Genomic DNA, 24,665 nt, shown 5'->3' with positions numbered 1-24,665 from the left:
GTTATTGATTAAAAAAAAGTAATTGAAATTTAAAATATTTTATTAGAGTAAGATTAAGACTTACTAGCAAAGTAAAATGAATGTTTAATTAAATAAAAAAAGTTATTTATTAATTTAAAAATATTAATTTAAAAATATTACCAAAAAACAAATTAATTTAATTTATTTTTTATCAACAATTAAAATTTGCAAAATGAATTCAATTCATCATAAATAGTCTATCTTATATTTTAGGTATAATTTAATAAAATAAATAAAAAATTATTAAAAATTATTAAATTATTTATAATATATATATATATATCTTATATTTTATCAGTCTATCTTATATTTTAGGTATAATTTAATAAAATAAATAAAAAATTATTAAAAATTATTAAATTATTTATAATAAATATATATATATATATATATATATATGATTATATATTAAATATATATATTATTATTAAAATTAAATTATAATTTATATTATTATAATATAAAATATAAGACGTAAAATAAGCACTTCAATTTAATTATCACATTAATTATTAAAAAGAAAAAGAAATGAGATTAAATGAGATCTGGAATGTTAATAAATCATAAATTAGGAATCACATCTGAGGAAAAAAACGAGAAAAGTAAATCCCCGAACCGCCATATGTCGAAAAACATCGTTCTAATTTAGTGGCGAAATAAACAAGTCTCCAAACTAAATTCATGTTAGAGAAACCATTTTAATTTTTTTACATACGTTCTTTTTTAATCAATAGTTAATATGGTTAATGTCATATACTTGGAATACATACATTAATATATATTTTCTATATATACATTTTTAGCAGATATATCCACAAACTTGTATAAAATAACATTTTTGCATCTATTCTTAGAACAAGCAATCGTAAGTTCCATTGGCTACATTAATCGTATTTGTTAAAAATGAGAATCCTTTGAGGATGCATCACGAATGTATGCATGGTGATACTTGTTTTTATAATTATTTCCTAATTTTCTTGTACTTAATTTACAACATTTGCAAATATTTACACTGAAGGTGCAACAACATCATGCGAACATTACAACCATAATTTCGCTTCCACAATTCTAAAATGCTATTTCTATTATTACAGTCGTCACTACTAATATTACTTTACTACAGCTATTACTGCTACTTAGTAATAGTACTAAGACAATAACAACTACAACAACTATTACTACTACTCTACCGCAATACATCCAGCCATTATGTTGGTGAGGATGATGCTTAGTTCCTGGTGATGATGTTTGATTGCAAATGGAAAATAGACTAGATTAAGGAAACGGAGATCTAAAAGCAATATATGAAGATTTAAAAGAAAGGCCTTATTGAGAAGAGCTCATCCGAGCTAGGAAGCAAAATAATTAAACTCTTATCAAACGTTATCACTGCAGCTGCCACTGAAAATTTGTCTTCATATATTTCAATTAAACGAAAAATTTGAGGCTTGATTAAACTTAAATTTTCTTCCTACTACGAGTCTTTAATTAAATTTGGGGGTTATTTTTAACTGTTACTGAATTATTTTGTAATAATTTATTTTGAAATAATAATTATATAGTTATTTCTCTGCGCACCACAACATAGCCTATTAAATATTAAACGCAAATATATTTACGTACATATACATCGCATGTTTGTGAATACAATTCAGTTAAGGGATAATTAAACAAACACTCAGATTCAAAATCATGTTTCAAAAAAAAATTTAATCCGAAGACCTGAAGAGCACGAGTGCGGTCGATCAATCACGGACGCGGAATTTTTGAGAACGTGGACACTTAATATAGTTACCACTTTCTATTAAGTGTTCTATGGTCATCGATTAATTTTTGCTTTCAATTTTAATTCAATCAATTATTTCTCGCTCACCCTCCGTGTGGTTGCATCTTTTTAGTTTTTGTCGCAACACTAATTCGATTTGTTGAAGATGGCGAGTTGGTGAGTGGAGAGAAGTGGCGGGTGTGATGTGATGTACCTATGCTGAATGGCTGACTGGCTGATGTCTTCTATGTCTTCTATCACTACCATAATCAACATTTCAGTGGAATGGATTTTGGTTTTCAAAAAATTTTTAGATGAAGTTATATTTCAATACAAAATAATTAAATTAAAACCACCCATAGCCCTGATAAGTGATTTTAAAACAAAAATGTCAACAATAGTAAATTTATAAGCTAATATAAAATATATCATTTATATTTGCGGCGTTGATGAGGATGAATTTATAAAGTAATTTAAGATGATAACTTTTAAGATGTAAGTTTGCTGATAATAATTTATAGAGAATGGAGTGATGAAGTTGTGATAAGCTCGATATTTACTTACCCGACTGACTGATAGCTTGCGCGCCAGTTCTTGTGTCTGGCAGGAGGACAAGATGCTTTGATGGATGCATTTCATTAGGAAGTTGTAATGAAGATGGAGTCGACAAGGACTTTGTGCTTATTTTTTGATTGCGCACAAACATCTCACTCGATGAATGCGTTCAGTAACATGCATGCAATTGAATGTAATTGTGCTGTTTGGTGGCTTTTTGTGACAATGAAAGAAATACTAGGAGCTAAAATATATTCAGATATTACTAAAAATTATATACATATATTGCCTGAGGATGTATTCACGCACCTGCATGCGTGTGAGTTTGAAAAGTGATAAGAGCATGTTCATTTTTTTCAGAACCCAACAAAAATAAAAATTTTCATCGAAGCTGTGTCTCGATGTAAACTGGAATGCGTTAATGTAAACGAATAGGATTTCTATCTAATCTAGCATGCAAGCATTCACCGCTGGGTGTCTGTTGATGATGTCGTCCGCATCTTATTAATTGCCTCATTTTCTCCGTTCCCTAAGCTGCGTATATAGAAATAAATAAATAAGTGAATAAATATATGAAAAATATATTAAAAGAATGAAAAAAAAATACATAAGAATATAATAAATAAAAATAATGAATATACGACATATTTGTATTTATAAATACGACAAAATTTTTCGTATTAATAATTGGCAACATAAGAGCCAACAGCAAAAAATATTTTTAAAACATTTAAACAAATTTAATAGACACCAATACACAACAGTGCTTCACAAAGCAATTCATGCTGTTAGAGAACCGAATGACATGTTTGGAACAGTTTGCAACGCCGTGTTTGGACACCGTTCAGTTTTTAACTGATTTAACGATTTAAATATATAACCAGAAAACAAGTGAATAATATCTCGTGGCCGTGGTGATTGCAAGTTAGAAAGTGTTTAAAAAAAATTGGTTAAAAATATTTTAACTGTCCTTCAAGGTCAAATAATTATTAATAACTTGTCGCAATTTCTGACCATGGGAGTGATAGCGGCCAAACGTCTATAAAAGCGCTGGGAAGGTACAGTCGCGAGAGTTATCGTGGAGTCTCGGAAGTATATTACGTGAGACGTGAAGACTCGAACTTTGTAATATTACGTGTGATATCAGAATTAGTGCTGGAACAGGCTAATTGGCGAATTTGCGAACAGAAGGAAAAATTGGCGAATTCGTGAAGTGGTAAATTCGTGAACCGACGAATTGTGAATTATATATATATATACAGAGATATTGACTCTAAAACGTTATAATTAAATAATTAGAGATATTGACTCATAACGTCGGTTATTAATTATTGTTAATTGCCTTACATTACAAACTGTATTTTACGTTGTAATAGAGAAATTGTTACAACGTACTTGTTCTTGTTGCGATTTTGAATTAATAATAAAAGTTAAAGAACGAACCCTTACACCGTCCAAAAAATTTCGGCACGGGTAAAAATATCCGACTCCGGCTCTCGACTCCGGGTTCCGAGTGCAAGAACAATTTTTCAACTTTTGCATAAAAAATCCCGAGTCGGGAGTCGTAGTCGGAATTTTTTGAGGGGCCGACACCATGGTTACATCGCTGCCATATTATCTAAATTTTTTAACGAAATCAATCAAAGTAAAAATTAATTAAATTAAATTAAATGGTAAATGATTGGACCTTAAATATTTTTCTTTTTGAAATCCATTACAACAACACAAACAAAACACAACCAGTAACGGACATGAAGCAACAACACAACAACATAAACATGAAAGCATCTTCGTAACAGCAGTGCAACAACTTCCTGAACAGGCCACTCAACTCCATTTAGACATTTAGACACATTTCCTCGCAACACGTTACCAAAGCTTTTTTTGAGTATTCTATTAATACACATATATACACACACACATGTGTGAATGTACGAGTGTGCGCGCGCGCGAATGGGATTTTTGTGTTTATGTTTTTGCTTGTGTGCGACTAATTTACGGCTGATTAACGTCTAATTTACACATCTCGCATGATAATTTTGTATACGTTGTATAAACCTGCTAAAGTCATTTCCTGTCCTAAAAATGGAAAATTTAGTAAAAAAAACATTTTTGAAAATTTTTAATCACAAGTCTTTTTAATTAATTTCCGAAAATGCACAAAGCATTTTGTCTTATCAGATTACAATGAAATTGAAACTGCCATGAAGTACACAAAGCAGTTGCTGACATTGAAGGAGCTGAAACGAAAGGAGAACAAAAGATGGTCGCAGAGTAACGAGAGAACGCTTCAATGAGTGGAGATGCATGCCAATGCTTTGAATTCGTATAACACTTTTTTTAAGAAAATATTTAATTTTTTTTTATAAATTAATTGATGTTTTAACTTTACGAATTTTACTGACATGCAAATTATACTCCGTAGAAACGTTTGACGAATCTTCTCAAAAATACGTGTCTTCTGTCAATTGCATTGCAAGCCAATAGTAGTAAATTTTTATCAAGTTGAAACAAAGTGGCGACGATATTCTCGATCATTAAAAAATATGTAACACAGGCACCTTGTCTTAATCTTAATATGTGACTTGCTCAATTCATCGTAGAATTTTGTAACTTCCAAAAAATCACAATGACCAATTTCGACATTTTTAGCATATCTCAAGTTTTGAATGTTTTTCAGTATTTTAGTAGAGAAAATATTTAACACTTCCGGATGCCCATGAAAGGATTGATAAAAGAAAACTTAAACATCCTTATTTTCATTAAAGTTTTTGAAAACGTCGTATTTTATAAATTTTCTTGCCTATTGCATGGCTGGTGTGGAGAATGCGTTTCTGTGTTTTTCCTGGTTTATTGATATATTGTGTTATCTGCTGATAAAAATTAATTGCGATTCACTCATTTAGAATTTAAATATCTTAAATAAATCCTTTTCAATTTTTGAATTATTACAGATATTTCCTCGGCAGAATAATAATATTTCCACAGCTAAAACAATCGGTTGAAACAATTTAAAATCAGAAGAACAATGCGATACATAATACCGCAATTAATTAATGACCTTAAATTTGTTAATGTACTTAACCTTCCTTTGATATCAACCCCGACAACCCAGCATCAAATGTATTGCTTTCTTTCACACGAGTTCAACGATATTGATAGGAATATACGATCGTTTTCGATGGTGTGTGTTGTTTATAACCGGCTATTGTTGTTGTTTGTTTGTCACATCACAAAAAGCTTCAGCACTAACTACACTGTCACTACAAACAACATTTCCGTGTCGCATTTGATTGCGATTTAAACTTTCTACCAACTCAGTCAAGCTTGCTCGAATTCGCGCGTTTAATTAATGTAAAAATTGAAAACCTCAAAAGATTAACTACAGCCGTTAATTTTTATCAACGCTTGATAATTATACTTTGGTAAAATAAATATTAATTAAAATAATAATTATAGGGATGGTGCTACAAAAGAATTGTTTCAACAGGCGTGAGGACGACGCTTGAATAAATTATGTGGTAATAACTAATAATAATAAAGAATAAATAATAAATAAACTACTCAAAATTCACAAACTCACAAGCATCAAAACATTGCATACATGCACACAAACAATACAATATCATCATACCACACACATACACACATCACACGCACATATAAAAACACACACACAAGCAAAACAACAAGATTGATACAAATACACATTCCGAAATTAAAACGACACAACATGGGTATCACAAATGACAACAACAATATTTTCATACACCACAAAATATAAAACACACAAACACACACCAACAAGCAACAACAAAATGCTAAGCATTTCTCAAACAATAAGAGAACATTCTTTTGAATCAAAAATAACAATATAATAATTTGCCCTAAATGGTAGCATAAAGACAAATACTGCCCAAAAACTTTTAGGCAAACAAAATAATTTAGAATTATTTACCGAAAAATACCCAGCATAAATATACACAAAACAATAAACCCAAACACGAGACAGGACAACACATACACATACACCAAACACGACTAGTATTTTAGATTCATATTTTTTAACACACACCACACCAAACACACACACACAACAATTATATATATATATATATATATATATATATTTTTACAATATTCTATAAATTCTACCGAATGTTTGGCGTTAATATGTTTGTAGTTCGTTTTTTCGATTTTTCTCACTGAAGTTTTTTGGTGAACGTTTAGTTTATTAAAATTCAAAATAAACTTATTTTTCGAATTCATGCTGCAAATAAGGCCATATTTCGATTCCGAATGAATCATCATCAGTGCTACTTGCTGTATATATAGGAAAATATTGACTTTGTCGTTGTAAAAATTAACTTTGGTGTTGTAAAATTGAACTTTGATGCGAATTAGGTGTCAGGTTTCTTTATTGGCTGGTCATCTTCTTTGGTATTCTTTTCTTCATCGATAGCATCATATTCTTCTTGTGATTGATACAATTAGCCGTGAAATCCTCGACAGCAACACCAAAGTAATATACCAGAACAGCAACTACACGCATCTTAAAATTGCAGAAGCAGTCCTAATTGACATCAATAAACCAAAAATAAATATACAACAAAAAATGACAACCTCACTTTCAACCCGGCGCTTAACCAACAACGAAAACAAAGAAGTAATAAAAACTAGCATCGTAAATAGTGACAAAGAAGAATTATTATTATTAGTTATTACCACATAATTTATTCAAGCGTCGTCCCCACGCCTGTTGAAACAATTCTTTTGTAGCACCATCCCTATAATTATTATTTTAATTAATATTTATTTTACCAAAGTATAATTATCAAGCGTTGATAAAAATTAACGGCTGTAGTTAATCTTTTGAGGTTTTCAATTTTTACATTAATTAAACGCGCGAATTCGAGCAAGCTTGACTGAGTTGGTAGAAAGTTTAAATCGCAATCAAATACGACACGGAAATGTTGTTTGTAGTGACAGTGTAGTTAGTGCTGAAGCTTTTTGTGATGTTGCGCTTCAGAAGGTAACACTTCTTTCTGAAGTTAATATCAATCAATAAACTCTTTGTTGTGCTGTTGGGTGTGTTCGTGTTGTTTGTAATTGTTGTTGTTTGTCGCTGTTTGTTGTTGTATACTGTTGAAGCGTGAGGTCAGAAGAACAAAAAATAGTGAGAAATTAGCAATTAAGAATGACTCGTGTTTTTTTAATTGCACCAATTTTAACGCGCTGCGACATACGTGATGTTTTTCTAACATGTGAATAAACGATGCCTGCCTGCCTGCTAGCTCGCTAAAAAACTGACTGACTCTTGCTTTTTAATAATAATCTACACGAGTAAATGTTTAATTTGATTTTTGTTGAGAAATATAAACAAAATACGTAAGCTTGATTTTGAAATGATGCTGATGAACTTGCAAATTTATAGGCAAATAATTTTCAGCATTTTTAATGATAGAATTAATACGTCGTGTATGCGGCCGGATGCTCAAATATATATATTTACTCGAAGTTCTGCGACCAACCGGCGTAATCTAACAATCGAACAAGATCGCGAGCAGCAACTGCTTCATCTCTCTCGAGAATTAGAAGTTAAACAGAAGGTAGTTCAAGACTTGTCGAATCAACTAACTGAATTGTTGAATCAATGGGATCACTGTGATGTTGATTGCATTGTCAAGAATAAACTAAACTTATGCCGGAAAGAATTTATAAATGCATATTTGCAGCATGAATTCGAAAAATAAGTTTATTTTGAATTTTAATAAACTAAACGTTCACCAAAAAACTTTAGTGAGAAAAATCGAAAAAACGAACTACAAACATATTAACGCCAAACATTCGGTAGAATTTATAGAATATTGTAAAAATTATGGTCTATTACCAACAAATATATATATATATATATATATATATATATATGAGAAGGAATGTTTTTTCAATTGTTGTTACATTAGATTTATTGCCTTTTTGAAAAATCGTTTGAATGATGTTAATTTATTTTACGTTTCATGTTTATATTGCAGCAGCGAGATAGCATGGAGATAGCATGGAGATAGCATGGAGATAGCAGCAAGATAGCATGGAGACTTTGGGCTGAAGCTCCCCGACGGATGTTTTGTTAGGGTTGAGATTTATATTACTTTTTTTGTAGTCTCCAGACAACATCGAACTGAGAAGCATGGAATAAGCAAAGAAAATTCGTCAACTTCCTTTTTCGAATGAAACCACTTCGCATTAATTTCTGATTAAATCCTTGTTTGTAATGTGATGTCGTGACGGCGTGGGTCTCAAACAACACATGCACGTTATTCAGCTATAGTTCTACAAGCATTTTCTAATTTAATTTTGGTTTTCAATCAAGTTTTTAATTCTTTTACTTGTAGTTATAAATGGAGTAAATAACATTAGACGCAACATTTTTTTAACTTTAAATGAAATAATTACAAATGTATACTGCATAAATATTGCATTTGTTATAGAAAATAAGATTTCCGTAGTGTCTTTAATCTGATTGACAGCATCGCCAGCAAGCAGTTCATGTTATTAAAAAGTGCTGGTGTGACAACACGCACATACGTACTTAATTGCTTGTGCGATTGTACGCGAGTACTTGTGCAGTAACACATAATATGTACTTATGTACGCAAAAAGTATGTGTACTTACGTATGCAATCATATGTAGCAGTTTTTGAAAAAAAACATTTGAGCGGTTGACATGTTCAAAGATTTGGAGGTGTGTGTGATCATGCATTAATGTGTCACGATTGAGAAATTGCAACGTTCATTCTTAATAAAATGTGAATCAATGGAGTGAACTGCCTGGTGTTATAGCGACAATTGACAATGAAACGTCCAAACAACCAAAAAAACACTAGTGTGAAATTTTAAAGTTTTAATAAAACCTAATCAACCATATAAGATCAACTTTCATTCGTTGGCTTCACAATGTGTTCAAACAACAAATATCAGACGCACAGTTTCAAACCACAAACATCAACCAGACAATTCTGCAGCAGATTGCATAAGACAATTTTTATAAATAAAATGTTAACTATAACAACACGACAACATGGCTATAATAAAAAATGAGTAACTACCTAACATCAACACAACATCAACTCAACAGCACGCAACATCAACTCAACAACACGCAACATCAACTCAACAGCACGCAACATCAACTCAACAACACGCAACATCAACTCAACAGCACGCAACATCAACTCAACAGCACGCAACATCAACTCAACAACACGCAACATCAACTCAACAGCACGCAACATCAACTCAACAACACACAACATCAACAAGACACAACATCAACTCAACAGCACACAACATCAACTCAACAAGACACAACATCAACTCAACAAGACACAACATCAACTCAACAAGACACAACATCAACTCAACAACACACAACATCAACTCAACAACACACAATATCAACTCAACAACACACAACATCAACTCAACAACACACAATATCAACTCAACAACACACAACATCAACTCAACAACACACAACATCAACTCAAAGATGCAACATCACCTCAAAGCCTTCCCAGCTTCGTTAACATATCACCGACACATAATAACAATAGTGAAATTGCGAAACGCACATCGAAGAATGTGACGATCAGTGAATAGATGCATGTTCACGCATATAAAATTTCAGGAAGACCACCGGACGTCAGCTAGCATGTAAGCTGACACAACTGCAGTCTATGTAGTGGAAGTTGCGTATCATGAATGTTATTCATGACCACGCACGGTTCTTTCCTCCAGGCCTTCTGCTACATTCATGCACCTGGGCAGGTTGGCCTGGAAAGCGGTAGGCAGGAGTGACTCACAAAGGTCGAGGCAATTTAAAGTGGAAACCAGCCTGTGATTTTCTTTCTCTAATACGTAGCTGCACTGAAACGTTGCTCATATTTTTATAATTTTATTTAACCAGACACTTGCACACACACACACAAATTTACACTCACACACACACACACACACACACACACACACACACACACACACACACACATAGACAATCAAACACAAACACAAACTGTGTGAATGTAAGCCTTCTGATGTAATTACCAGGGATAATTTTTCATGGCCGAAACACGTAGGGTACAGTGAGTTAGTTCTTCAACAGCAACTGGATGATCAACAGAAGTGATGTCGTTGAATCGAAAGCTGACTTTGAAGAAAGAAGGTGGCGCTTCATTTCATTGCATGTCATTTTAAAATAAGAATTTTGCTGTTGCTGTTGCAGAGGCTGGGTTCGAGAACAAGAGATTTTCGCCTATCAGATGTCACGTGTATGATGCGTTGGTGCAGGTAAGTTTGCAGGCAATGTGTTTCAGGTGTTGTCCAGGCTTCAGAATAACATTGAAGAAAGTTGTACAAAACCAGGCGGCTAAACTAATCATGAGTGAAATAAAATTTGATCATGTTTCTCCAATTTGAAGTCTCTGCACTGGCTTCCTGTCAAAGAAAGAATTTTGTTCAAATTTGGGGTTTTAGTTTTGCACAATCTTGCACCTGATTACTTAGCAAATAAATGTAAGAGAGCTTCAACGATTCGTCTCATCACAGTTTAAGGCCACCAAGCATGAACATTCTACATGTTAAGAAGATTGATTTGGAAACAGCTGGAAAAGATTTTGAAGCTGCTGGACCGACATTTTGGAACAGTTTGCCAAATGATGTAAGACAACCTGCTTTGACACTTGCAGAATTTAATAAGAAGTTGAAGACGTATATGTCCAAGAATTTATTTCAAAGTAATCTAACGAAAATGATTTAATGTGTGCCAATATTAATTCTGAATTACAATTGGCGCAATATAAGTTTGAATATTATATATATATATATATATATATATATATATATATATATATACCATATATTCAATAATATACGACCAGGTATTTGTGTATCCATACCCTCAAATTTGTACATCCATGTATTTAGATATCCCTAGTATCCATGTATCTATGTCATTATGTATAAATATATCTATGTATCTGCTAATGATGTTTGCATGATTCTTACGAGGTGCTAATGGATCGGATCGTCAAATAGCTCGGAGACATAATGTTTAATCTTTGCGAATGCAGGCAGACAGCACAAGACCACAGTGCCACACATTTGCTGGCATATTCCTCGGATGAAACTTCAAACAACTCCCACTCTCATCTTCCAATAATGGGTTGTTAATGTGTAGTACAGGGTGATAACTTTCATTCAAAGATTCATCTTTTTCTCTTATTCCATATACAAATATCATTTATAAGCACGTATCCATGGTATCATGCTATCATGTACGTTACTATGTATCTTATCGTGTGTCTTTTCGTGTATCTTATCGTGTATCTTATCGTGTATCTTATCTTGCATATATTCAACAGACCAATTTTTTCTTATGATCATAAACAGACCGATGCATTTGTAAATGCATTCTTTCTTGAAGATATTTATAAAACTTGTCAATAACAAAAATACAAACTAACAATCAAACAAACAAGCATACATACATACAAACAAATAAACAAGTATACATACATACAAACAAACAAACAAACAAGCATACATACATACATACATACATACATACATACATACATACATACATACATACATACATACATACATACATACATACATACATACATACATACAAACAAACAAGTATACATACATACAAACAAACAAGCATACATACATACATACATACAAACAAAACAAAAAAACAAGCATACAAGCAAACTGACAACACATGATTAGTTGTAAACTGAACTGCAATAAACCGACACACAAACTAACATATAAAGATTACAAACACCATCCAAGAAATGAAATGAACCCATATCCTACTTCTCCTTAGTCAAATACACACGAATTTTGTTGTTATAGATATTATATATTTTTATGTATATATATATATATATATATATAGGGTTATGTGTGTGTGCGTGTGCGTGTGTGTGTGTGTGAGAAGAATATGTTGATGGTCATACATTTATGTGTATCCATCTAGCAGCCCGCAGCATTGCCTCTAACAAGCAGACCGTGCAGTGGTGGAGCTAATTACTATTAACTAACCAAGCAACTAACTGACTGGTATGTGTGAGTGTGTGTGTATGTGTGAGTGTATGTGTGTGTGTGTGTGTGTGTGTGTGTGTGTGGTGTGTTTCGCAATAACACGTACACCTACATGTTTGCTTGTGCGCGCGTGTGTGTGTCATTTCTCGCAATAACACGTACAACAATATGTTTGTTTATTATTTGCGTGCGTGCATGCGTGTGCGTGTGGGTTTATGAACAAAATATTTAAATGTTTTTTATAAATAGCATTTAGATTGAAAAGATTTTATTGAAAAATAAATAAAAATAAACTTCACAGTGAGATTTCATTTAAGGCCAGTCGAAATTTTAACTAATAAGACAATGCGTTAGTATGCAATAATAATATGACACAATGTTGTAAATAAAGAGACACGAATAAAGATACGAATACATATAAATGCCCGTATAGCTACACACACACTACACACACACACACACAACACACACTCATACAAACAAGCACACACGCACACACATACACAAAACGTTTAATCATAGTGGTCCATGCTTCATGCCTTCCCAATCACAGTACTCAATTATCATCATCGTTTGTTTGTGTTTAGGTGACTACACTCTTATATAATACAATTCTTTCATATGTGTTTCTATTTATGTGCTGTGTATGTGTGCGTGTGTGCGTATGTGTGTGCGTGTGTGTGTGCGTATGTGTGTGCGTGTGTGTGTGTGAAAGAAAAGTGACATTAGAAGCAAAAATTTTGAAATTAACTGATGTATTTGAGAGAAAAGAAAACAATGTAGGAAGCAGATTATAGTGATGTTTAATTTTAAAACAAAGTAAATTTCCTAATTATTTTTTTCTTTAAAATTCCCATCTTTTTATCGCGTTTTATAAATTCATTCGACAAATTGCTTCATTTCAATATTTAATTTAACCCTCCTTTAACCTGTTGAGCCTGTCTTTTATAGTATCGAAATGTTTGCCGCAATAATTTTCTATCATCATGTGCAGGTCTGTTTGTTGAGATGACCAGCAACTGTTTGTTTTTCAACATTGTTGAGATAACCAGCAACTGTTTGTTCTTCAACATTGTTGAGATGACCAGCAACTGTTTGCCCTTCAACATTGTGGTGGTTCTTTGGGGGTGACATACATCTTGCTTTAGTCACATCATCAGTTTTCTTCATTCTCTTGTCTTTGTCGTTGTTGTTGTTGCTGTTGTTTTTGTCGTCGTTGCTGTTGTTGCTGGTGAAAGAAGAAAATATTGAAAGTTCTGTGTAAACGAAGAAAATATTGAACGTCATTATTTAGTTTTTTTTTCTTCTAAATTAGACGGTTGCAGCCAAAGAAGATCCTCAACTTTTGAATTTTGTAAATCATCCTTCATCTGAATTTGCCGCTGGCCGTTGTCCATGTGCATTGTGCATGCATGCATGCATGTTGTTGTTATTGTAAATCTGCATGAATATTAATGTTATGCATATTTGCTAATGTTATACATGCATGTTAATGTTATAGATACATATTAATGTTAATGTTGTGCATGAATGTTGTTGTGATGTTGTCCTGCCTACGTATGTTGTTGCTTTTCATGATTGCATGTGCATGTACGTTGTTGTTGAGAGTTGTGCGTGTTTGTTGTTGTGTGTTTTGCATGTATGTTGTTTTTTTGTGTTGTACATGCATATTATTGTAGAGTGTATTGTACATAAAAGAAGTATGCTTGCTGCAGAAGGTATGAATAAGAATTATGAAACTCGATCCGCTAGATGAAATGTGGCCCGCAAATTATTTATTAACTTCTGATGGGCCATTGTTCATAAAAATAAACAGTCAATATTCATATTTGTTTGTAGAAATTCGTTCACTGGTTCACAAGTAGCTTATAGAGTGCACATTGATGGCGTTAAACAGAAGCAGGTTCACAAACATTTCCTTTTATTTGTTTTTGTTCATCTCTTTTAATTTCAAACAAAATTGACAGTAAATTTATGAACTAGTCAAAAGCTGTGTGGTGAACAAGTGAAACAAAGTTTCCATGTTCGGTTCTTGGTTGGAACATTTAAGATCCTTTAGAAAGTTTCAGGAGGAGGAAGGATAGAACATCTGTCTGTCATAATTTCTCTCATCAGATACTTTCAATGTTTGTTGCATTCAAATGATCATTGTATGCAAGTTGTGGGGATTTTTGAAGAATGGCTTAAAGAACATGAACTATTTGCGATCATAAATGCATGCAGATATGGCTACGTTGAAAGAATGCACTGCAGATGTTTAAAATGAGCCACATGTTAACATTTATCTTGCAAGAAATAATAAACATTTGTGCTCTACACAGAGTATCAATAAATTATTTTCCTGAATGATAACATTAATATAAAAATATTTTCATCTGTTTATGATCAATCTTTGTACTTTTTAGCGGTACTCGCCACTTTTCCACAATATTTTCACACCTAATTCTTTCTACGGAACGTTGTTTTCCATTTAAAATGCGAATCGAACGATTGGCTGTCTGAATTATCAATAACGCAAAATCAACCAATGAAATTGTTGCTAACAGATAGCGCAGTAAAAGAAGCAAGATGATTGGTTGGATAAGATATGATAGCGTGTTGTTATTGGTCGAAGGATTTTCAACCAAAGAATTTGTTGTCTACGGTGTATGGTGTCCATGTCAATATATAAAAGTGTGGCATTCAGTGCGACATTTTCAACATTTTGCGATCAATTCTATTCATTAAAAATCTCTATAGCAATCACAGAAATCTATGCACCTAATATTAATAAAGATATCGTGAATTTTAAACTAGAGGTTTATAACTGAACTCCAGTTGCTATTTTTGAATTCAAAAGCAAACGCTTGTGAGGTTAGGAAGTTTTTTTCGTGCTTTCTGTAAATTTATTAGAAAAATAAAAATGTCAACATATTTTATAATAATAATAAAAATGGTAATAATAATGAAAACAAAACGGTGTTGCAAGTACTTTATTCAACGTTGAAGGTTTTTAAGAAAATTTTTAAAGTCATAAAACTATTTTGTTGTGTGATGTATTATAAGTGAAAAAAATGAAAACATTGCACAGACTGTTCATGAAATAATGTATCTAAACTTGTATCATTGTATCACATGAACAATTCTATTTACTCGCTACTGTGTCTAAATTTATATCATTGTATTGTGTAAACAGTAACGTTGTTCAGTTGAGTATCTAAATATATATCATTGTATCTTGTGAACAATGACATTTGCCCATTGTGTTAAGGTAACTATGATATTAAACTTACTCAAGATGCATAATTATGTTTGTTTGTATCAAAGGGTTGTTGTCACTTTCATCATATCAATTTCACTGGAGTGAATATAAACAAGAACAACAACACACGCACGTGCATGCAGTCTAAATTATATTATTTATAGATGAATATTTTGTTGTTGTTGATGTGTGTAATAATTATTTGCCGTTGTGGATATTTGCTGTTGTTTTGTTAATGATTTGTTGCTGTTGTTGTTATTTTGTTTGGTTGTTGTGATGGTTTTATTGAAAGTTAGTTATAGCGTGATTAAAGTAATTATGATGAAGGTTATGTCAACTATAATGATAACGCTATGTACGATGATGATAATGATGATAACGACTGCTGTTCAAAATCGCAAATATAATGTTTAGAATTGATATTAACAACTAAAACAACGCGACAAATATTAATTTCAATTCAATAGCATTGAGAATGTCCTTGATGCTCATTGTGATGTGAATGTCTAAAAACGCTGATCTTTCTGTTGAGTTAATTGCAGAAAATCCTTTCTTGATGGTTTCAATAACAATAAGCATTTGTTTGTAGAGCTGGCCAGTTGTTGAATGAGTTGGAAGGCTTAAAATTTTGTTTGATTGGCTTGCTTCAATTGTGATTTTTTGATTGTCCATTTCTAACAATCTTTGATCTTGCTCGTTGGCTGGTCAGCCATCTTGTTTCGTTACGTCACCGATGACCGGTCAGCCATCTTGTTTCGTTGCGTCACCGCACTCTCCTTCCACCATTCTCTCACCCACCTGATCATTCTATTTTAAAATGTATACACATCTATTTATTAAACAGACATTTTCATAATTATAAAATATGATATGCAAACTATCAACAATTTCGAAATTGAAAATCTAAACAAAATAATTAAACATTTGTTTATAAATTAATGATTATGGTGATAATATTTGTTCGTTCATTCATTTATTCGTTCGTTCGTTTGTTCGTTCATTGATTGATTGATTGATTGATTGATTGATTGATTGATTGATTGATTGATTGATTGATTGATTGATTGATTGATTGATTGATTGATTGATTGATTGATTGATTGATTGATTGATTGATTGATTGATTGATTGATTGATTGATTGATTCATTCATTCATTCATTCATTCATTCATTCATTCATTCATTCATTCATTCATTCATTCATTCATTCATTCATTCATTCATTCATTCATTCATTCATTCATTCATTCATTCATTCATTCATTCATTCATTCATTCATTCATTCATTCATTCATTCATTCATTCATTCATTCATTCATTCATTCATTCATTCAATACTTCCGTGTCTTTTCATACCCTCCATGTACTCGAGTACTCAACTACTCTTGTCAATATACAAATATCTTTTAAAGATATCACGAAAACATTTAGCCCATTCAAATAGTTTCAAATCTCTGTATCGATTGTAGTTTGTAATGCAACTTTTACTCAACTCGAGCTACTGTCGTTGAGAATGTTTAAATTCTTAACTGTACTTTTCATCTTTGAACCATTTTTCTAAATGTACAAATACTCTGCTGTGATTTATAAACAAGGCTGATCGTAAGTGGTCATGAAAATAATCTAAGTTTCTCCGTTTATAATAAGTGCGTTAAAAACAAGTGTGTGTGTTTGTGTGTGTGAGTGTGTGCGTGCGTGTGTGTGTGTGTGTGTGTAAAAGAAAGAGAAAAAAAGAGAGAGAGAGAAAAAAAATAAATTTGTATTACCGATTTTTTTAATTTGATAAAAACCGTTTAATTAAAAAATTACAAAATTTTTTGATATATTTTTATTTAGTTATTTAATAGCGCAATGTTTTTTCATTTTACACAAACACAAACATAAACATAGATAAATAACTGTTAGATCACAAAATTAATCTGAGCAGGTGTGAGTGAGGTAAAGATGGATGTTCTTTCTAAAAAAACTTTCGATAGCGAATATTCCATCGAAAACATCGTCACAAATGCTATGAACAGTAGCAAGCACGCCAGCAAGAAGTCTCATGCTCCAAATTCAGACGATCACCCAGACTTTAAAAAATTGAGATTAGAATCATTACCCACCGATTCATTAACCGCTTGTAACAACAATAACAACCATAACAGCAACAACCATAACAACAACAACAGCAGCAACAAAGAAAAGTTCACAAAACTGTGCTGCAACAGTTGCGACAAACATTTTTCTGACCCCAGCAACTTGCAACGCCACTTGAGGCTGATGCACGATAGCCATCACAACACATCCAACGTTATTAGAAACATCAGCCACAACTTAAACAACCACACTCACATTAACAACAGCAACAACAACAACAGTGGCCCAAGCAACGGCAACAGATCGCATCAATGTCAACAATGTGGAAAATCTTTTGCAACTTCCAGCGGTTTGAAGCAACATCAGCATATTCACAGCAGCGTTAAACCATTCCAATGCGAAGTCTGCCACAAAGCTTACACGCAGTTCTCCAACCTCTGCCGTCACAAACGCATGCACGCTGATTGCAGACAGCAAATTAAATGCTACGAGTGTGGACAGATCTTCTCAACGAACACATCGTTGGGCAAACACAAACGTTTTTGCGAAGGGGTCATCAGCGCTCAGATGTACGATTCCAAGCAACCCATTCAAGGGCAGCAACAATTCCCACATGAACCGCCCAAACAACAACATCAACATTCTAGCAAATTGTCGCTCCACAATTCTTGTTTATCTAATAATGAATTTTTAAATGACGCATACTTCACAATGATCAACAGTCACAATAAAAATAAATGCAAAGACGACAACTGCCACAACAACAAAAACATTGCGGTTGATGGTCACGCGAGCAACAACAACATCGTTAAATTTCAACGACAGTTGAGGTATCAACAACGACACAACTTGCTGGCAAGTCAACCGTATGAAAAGATTAAAAAAACCAACGAAGATCTTGCCGACCACTACAAAGTTGGACCACAATTTGATCTCGAACTTCGAAACAAGAAAACATTCTACCCTCATTATCATCCGTACGTTCGCAACGGCCTCGCCGCCAACAACTTGACCCTTTTAGAAGCTTCAAATATTCAACAGCAGCAGAGACAACAAAAACAAGAGCTCATACGTCATTGTGAACTTTTATTTCAACATCACCAACAACACCATCAACACCAGCATCATCAACAACAAAATCAGCAAACGTTTCAACTGCAACAACAAAATCAGCAACGTCAGCACCATTTTTTAAAATCTTTTCCTTTTGCTCATCATCTTCTTCCTCATCACCACTCACAACATCATCATCAACAACATCAGCAACATCAACAACATCAGCAGCAACAACAGCAGCAACTTCATCTGGCAGTTGAAGCGATGAACAAGTTGAAAAGCATGTTCATCATCACCAACTTGAACTTGCCTCCATTTTCAAATTCGGTGGCCGTTCAAAATTCCATCAGCAGCAAATTTTCAACATTGACTAAAAACGCTGATCAGGATGATAGTGATGATCGTAGCACACGTGGTGATGGTAATGATAATGGTGATGACGATGATGATCATGATGAGGATTGTAGCACTGACGGAAGGAAAAAACAACAACAACAACTCCACAACATGTTGCTCTGGTGGCGATGCAACATGTTGAATCTGTCTCAACACCAACAACACCAGCAACATCATCCACTCACCAGTCCAAAGAAAGATAATGACGATAGAGACGATGACAATGAATGTGACGAAGATGATAAAAGCGACTATAGCGAGGCTGCTGATTATGACGAACCAAATACTACTGATACTACTGCTACAACCTCGTCAGCAACTAAAGCCACCTCAGACCACACATCGCACGCTACATCCACAAACACGAGCGCAACATCATCAACCACATCAACCAAGAGGTTAACTGCATACAGCGTTGTCGACATTTTGAAATAATTTTCATTCCCACTGTTGAGATACCTGAGATTAGACTTGGACTAGTCTAGTTGCAGAACCAGTTAGCAGTATACGGCTGCTCAAACAATGAAAAAATCAAAGTAAATAACTATTTTGAATTTCAAATTTATCGAAACCGCTATTGAAAACATTCTTTCATATAATAAATTTCATCATCTTCTTTATTATTATCATTGTTATTATTATTGTTATTATTATTGTTGTTGTTGTTATTATTATTATTATAGCTCCTCCTATTGCTCTTATTATAGCAAAATGTTATTCAATTTAATATTGAACTGTTGATATTATTATTTGAATATTTGTTATTATTGATATTATTTTAGCGTTTAGCGTTAGAATCTTCTAATTCCCAAAAATTCTAAATTAAAAAATGAATAAATTTGCATGACCCTTCTCTTTCATTTCATGACTGTTGTTGTAAAGTAGCAAATTAAAAAACTTTCAAGTCTGTTTAGTTGTTTTTTCACTACAAATTTCTGAGTTAATTACTAGAACAAATGCATATCTAGAAACAATATACACACATATATGGTACGATGCATACAGTTGTCAAATGTGTAAAGATTTTATTGGCTCAGAAGATTATTAAATGTACAAATTAGTTGAAGTGCAAAAATAAAATTAAATGGATAGTTAATTCATCCAGCTCTATATACATCCAATGCAGAATCGTTGTTGTTGGAATATTGTTGTTGTTGTTGGAATATTGTTGTTGTTGTTGGAATGTTGTTATTGTTGAAATGTTGTTATTGTTAGAATGTTGTTATTGGAAAATTGTTTATGTTGAAATGTTGTTGTTGTTGGAATGTTTTTGTTGTTGGAATGTTGTTGTTGGGATGTTATGTTGTTGGATTGTTGTTGTTGTAAGAATGTTATGTTATTGTTCATCTTCTGATGTTATTCGATGAAACTGAGTTGAATGTTCTACACTGTGACATCAATCAGCAGCATGAAATATATAATTGCTTGTTTATGTTGTTTATGTGGTTGCTTATGATAAAAGCGTTGTGTTGATGTGCATGCTCCCCCAGTAAGTTATCTCGACTTTGCATTTTTATCGTTTCAAACGCAATATATTATCATTTCCAGAATATACAAATAACATCCTTTTCTATATTATAACAAATCAATTTTTTTAATTTCCAAGTTTCCTTTTAAAAAAAGCCCGATGTAAAATGTTAGCCAGCACCCAATTGAAAGTTTTAGTATTAAAGTTTAATAATAAGGTTTACAGACAAGAAATTTCTAAATGTCAATAATGACGTCATCACTAATGGCGATTCTTTCCAGATTGGCTGACATGTACATCACGTGATTAATTACTAGAAAAGGTCGAGGTCATATAAAATGCGTGTCACTGGTCAGTTAATTAAACAGGTCATAATATTAATAAGACGGTTTTGTAATTGGACCACGTGCGTTCGAAGCAAGTGCTGATGGATTGACGTATTTATCTCAAGTTACGAAACCGCAAATCTTGTGGTGCCTGAATTCCGCTGAAGAAACAAACTGGAGCTTGTTTATTGCTTATATATTATATATATTATATATATATATATATATATATATATATATATATATATATATATATGTGTGTGTGGGGGGGGGCGTGTTTTTTAGTTTGATAGTGGTTCTTCATTTAAGTATGTTTTATTAAATAAAGCATGGTTCATTTTGTTCAACATTTGTATCCAAGGTAAATTAAACTAAATTAAACCGTCAAAATAAAATAAGATTAGTGAGTTTACAAATATATTGTAAGTGTTTTATTGAATGATGGATGTGAGTTTGAATGGTCGAGAGGGGCTGCCTCACCTCGTTGACAATGTCTTGGTAACTTTGATGGACTCATCATGGCACATCACAGTCACCAACTTGGCTTTTATATCGGTATACAGCATGCAACATACGTGAAGAAGGCCAGTCGGCAATTTGCGTACTATTGTTTTTAATTGTTCAATTAGTCTTGGTGATATTTCTATAGAGAATTGAGTTTAGTTTTTTGGTTCTTTTTGTTTCTTTTGTTTTGTTACTTTACTGAATAGTTTTTTAATAATGCATCAAAATGACAACATTAACGTTCATGTCAAAAGAAGCAAAAGCATTTGCAACAACACAACAGCATTAAGGCTGCATGCTGGTTTGTTTACAAGCACGCACAAACAAAAAAAAACAACCAGCAACAATACGAGTAACATTTCAAGCGGCACAAACACTTCGACAATTCACGCAACTGTGCAACAGCGTTAACAACAATAACAAAATCGCAACTACTACAACACACCAAAAACGTCAACTTTTCAATTATGCAACGACGCAAAAGCAATTTCAGACCTGCAACAACAACATATAAACCGCAACTGGACAACGTCAGCAACAACATTTAGCCAGAGCTACAGAAAAACAATCTGAACAACAACAACAACAACAACAATTCTTTGATGACTGCAGGACAACACGACATGGGTGGGCCAGTGATATAAAATATTTGACTTGTGCTACAAATTAAACAGAGGACCGACAAATGCTCATGAATATTGATGAACCTACTGCACCGATCCGATGCCTGCCTGCCTGCCACTGCCCATGCTTCCAGGTATTCCTCACTGTATTCTTCTTTTTCTCTCTTTCACTCTCTTTCTTTCTCTCTTTTTCAATTTTCAAGAAAAAACAAAAAATTGAGTAACAATTAAAGCAAAACTTACAACTATGCATGAAAGCAAATTGGTGATAAAACGCGAGGTTATTTCACTCGTTATCACTGCCGTCCTTACTATGATGATCGTCACTTTCATCACCATCATCATCATCATCATCATCATCATCATCAACAGCAGCAGCAACGTATTCGTCATTATCGGCGTATTCTCAACTATCATCATCTACCAATGTAAGTAGATGGTTTCATGAGATGACTCCTCAAAATCATTCATGCTGGATTGAAGGTCTTCGGAGTACAAATCTTGCGATAATGATTGTTTTTATTTTTCAAAAAATTTTGAAATTATGTTTGCATAATTATATTTTTTTATGTATTCATAATATTAAACTGATAATGTTAACAAGAGTCATCATCGTAAGCGATAGAACGGAACATGTTAGCGTGATTTATCGCTCACCAACAATGATAATGAAATTGCGCGGGCTTGCGCAAAAAATTGTATACAAAGATATTATATACAAAGATATTATATACAAAGATATTATATACAAAGATATTATTTACAAAGATATTATATACAAAGATATTATTTACAAAGATATAATTTACTATGATACCAGAAAAACGATAAATCCAAACAAATTATAAATAAATGTTTGAGTGTATATGTTTATGCGTGGTGGGTGTTTATAACTATTACAATAATATTCATATGTGGTGGAGAGCCGCATGGTGGTACTTTGATACATTTATATACTAATCGTGAACAAACACATACCACAGTTCACACACAAGCACACCACACACACACACACATCATACACATACACACACACACACACATTGTAGCTGCTTGCATGTCTATATATAGCACATGCGCGTGTGTGTCATTCATGATAAACTCAACACAATAAAATATCCCATCTATAAATCAACTTAATTTGTTTGCCTCCGTTTCTGCATCTAAGAGCCGGTTATGATATTGATCATGACAAGATGAATAAATGAAGAAAGCTGTTGTTGAGTGGAGGAATGAAACTGAAGATATGATGCTGAGGGAGGGGATGTTCATGCAGTTGATGATGCAGTTGATGATGCAGATGATGATAAAGATGATGTTAAAGAAGATGATGCAGATGATGATAAAGATGATGGTGAAGAAAATAAATAAGATGATGATGAAGATGAACATTAGCATAAAAAAAAACAAATTAAAACAGAATTTTGTAAAGGCAGAAGAGAGGTGGTGCCTACCGTTCGCCATTCCAGTGCTCTGCTCTTTCCTGTAACCATTCTTCAAATTAAAAATGAGTTGTTGACGGGTGCTTGTGCAGTTGAACACTCAGCAATCGAACGAGTGTGTCTCTCATACGTGCGTGCGTGCGTGCACGTACAATCTCTCTCACATGTACACATACTTAATATATGCATGTTGTATATATATATATATATATATATATATATATATATATATATATATAGGGTGCAGCCATATGCGTATTGAAATAAGTTGAATCTGCAAACAAACAAACAGGCAAACATTTGTTTACAGAGATTTCGTAAATCTGACAACATTGCCAAATGATCCGCACACCCACTGAGTCGTCGCGTGCGTGATGTGAAGTTGTTGACTGCGTGTGTGTGCGTGTGTGCGCGTGAGTGTGTGCGTGAGCGAGTGTGTTGAAGTCTAATTTATGGTCTGAATATATATATTAGATAGATTAAAATAGCTTTTTAAGACAGAAAAATTTATTCAATCAAATTTTAAAATGGACCCGGGTTAGTCAGTTTTATAAATGAAATAAACGCCTAATTTATTTTGTTAACAAAAGTTGTCTCATAACGTTTTTGATATTTTTAATATTATTATTGCTCTCATTATTATTATTATTATGAACATACGTACGTTCAAGATGAAACCATCAAGCAATATTGTAGGCTGACAAACATGTCCATCCATCCACTTGTTCTTGTATTTGCTGTCAAGTTGTGCTCACTCAATCCTTTACTCACTCACTCACTCACTCACTCACTCACTCACTCACTCACTCACTCACTCACTCACTCACTCACTCACTCACTCACTCACTCACTCACTCACTCACTCACTCACTCACTCACTCACTCACTCACTCACTCACTCACTCACTCACTCACTCACTCACTCACTCACTCACTCACTCACTCACTCACTCACTCACTCACTCACTCACTCACTCACTCACTCACTCACTCACTCACTCACTCACTCACTCACTCACTCACTCACTCACTCACTCACTCACTCACTCACTCACTCACTCACTCACTCACTCA

The 24,665-nt window shown here is 33.1% G+C and overlaps 1 protein-coding gene across 1 annotated transcript; it reads left to right on the top strand.

Annotated features, from left to right (window-relative positions):
* Window positions 1-18,070: 18,070 nt before the first annotated feature.
* Window positions 18,071-18,316, top strand: HELRODRAFT_137678 (hypothetical protein; the record flags this gene model as incomplete). Its single annotated transcript, XM_009015877.1, has 1 exon — window positions 18,071-18,316. A coding segment is annotated over one exon (246 nt), but the record flags the coding sequence as incomplete, so codon positions are not given.
* Between the last annotated feature and the right edge of the window lie 6,349 nt (window positions 18,317-24,665).

This window comes from Helobdella robusta (genome assembly GCF_000326865.2).
Source record: "Helobdella robusta unplaced genomic scaffold HELROscaffold_17, whole genome shotgun sequence".
NCBI lineage: Eukaryota > Metazoa > Annelida > Clitellata > Rhynchobdellida > Glossiphoniidae > Helobdella > Helobdella robusta.
The sequence above is the reverse complement of the archived record's forward strand: the minus strand, read 5'-3'. Positions and strand labels throughout refer to the sequence as shown.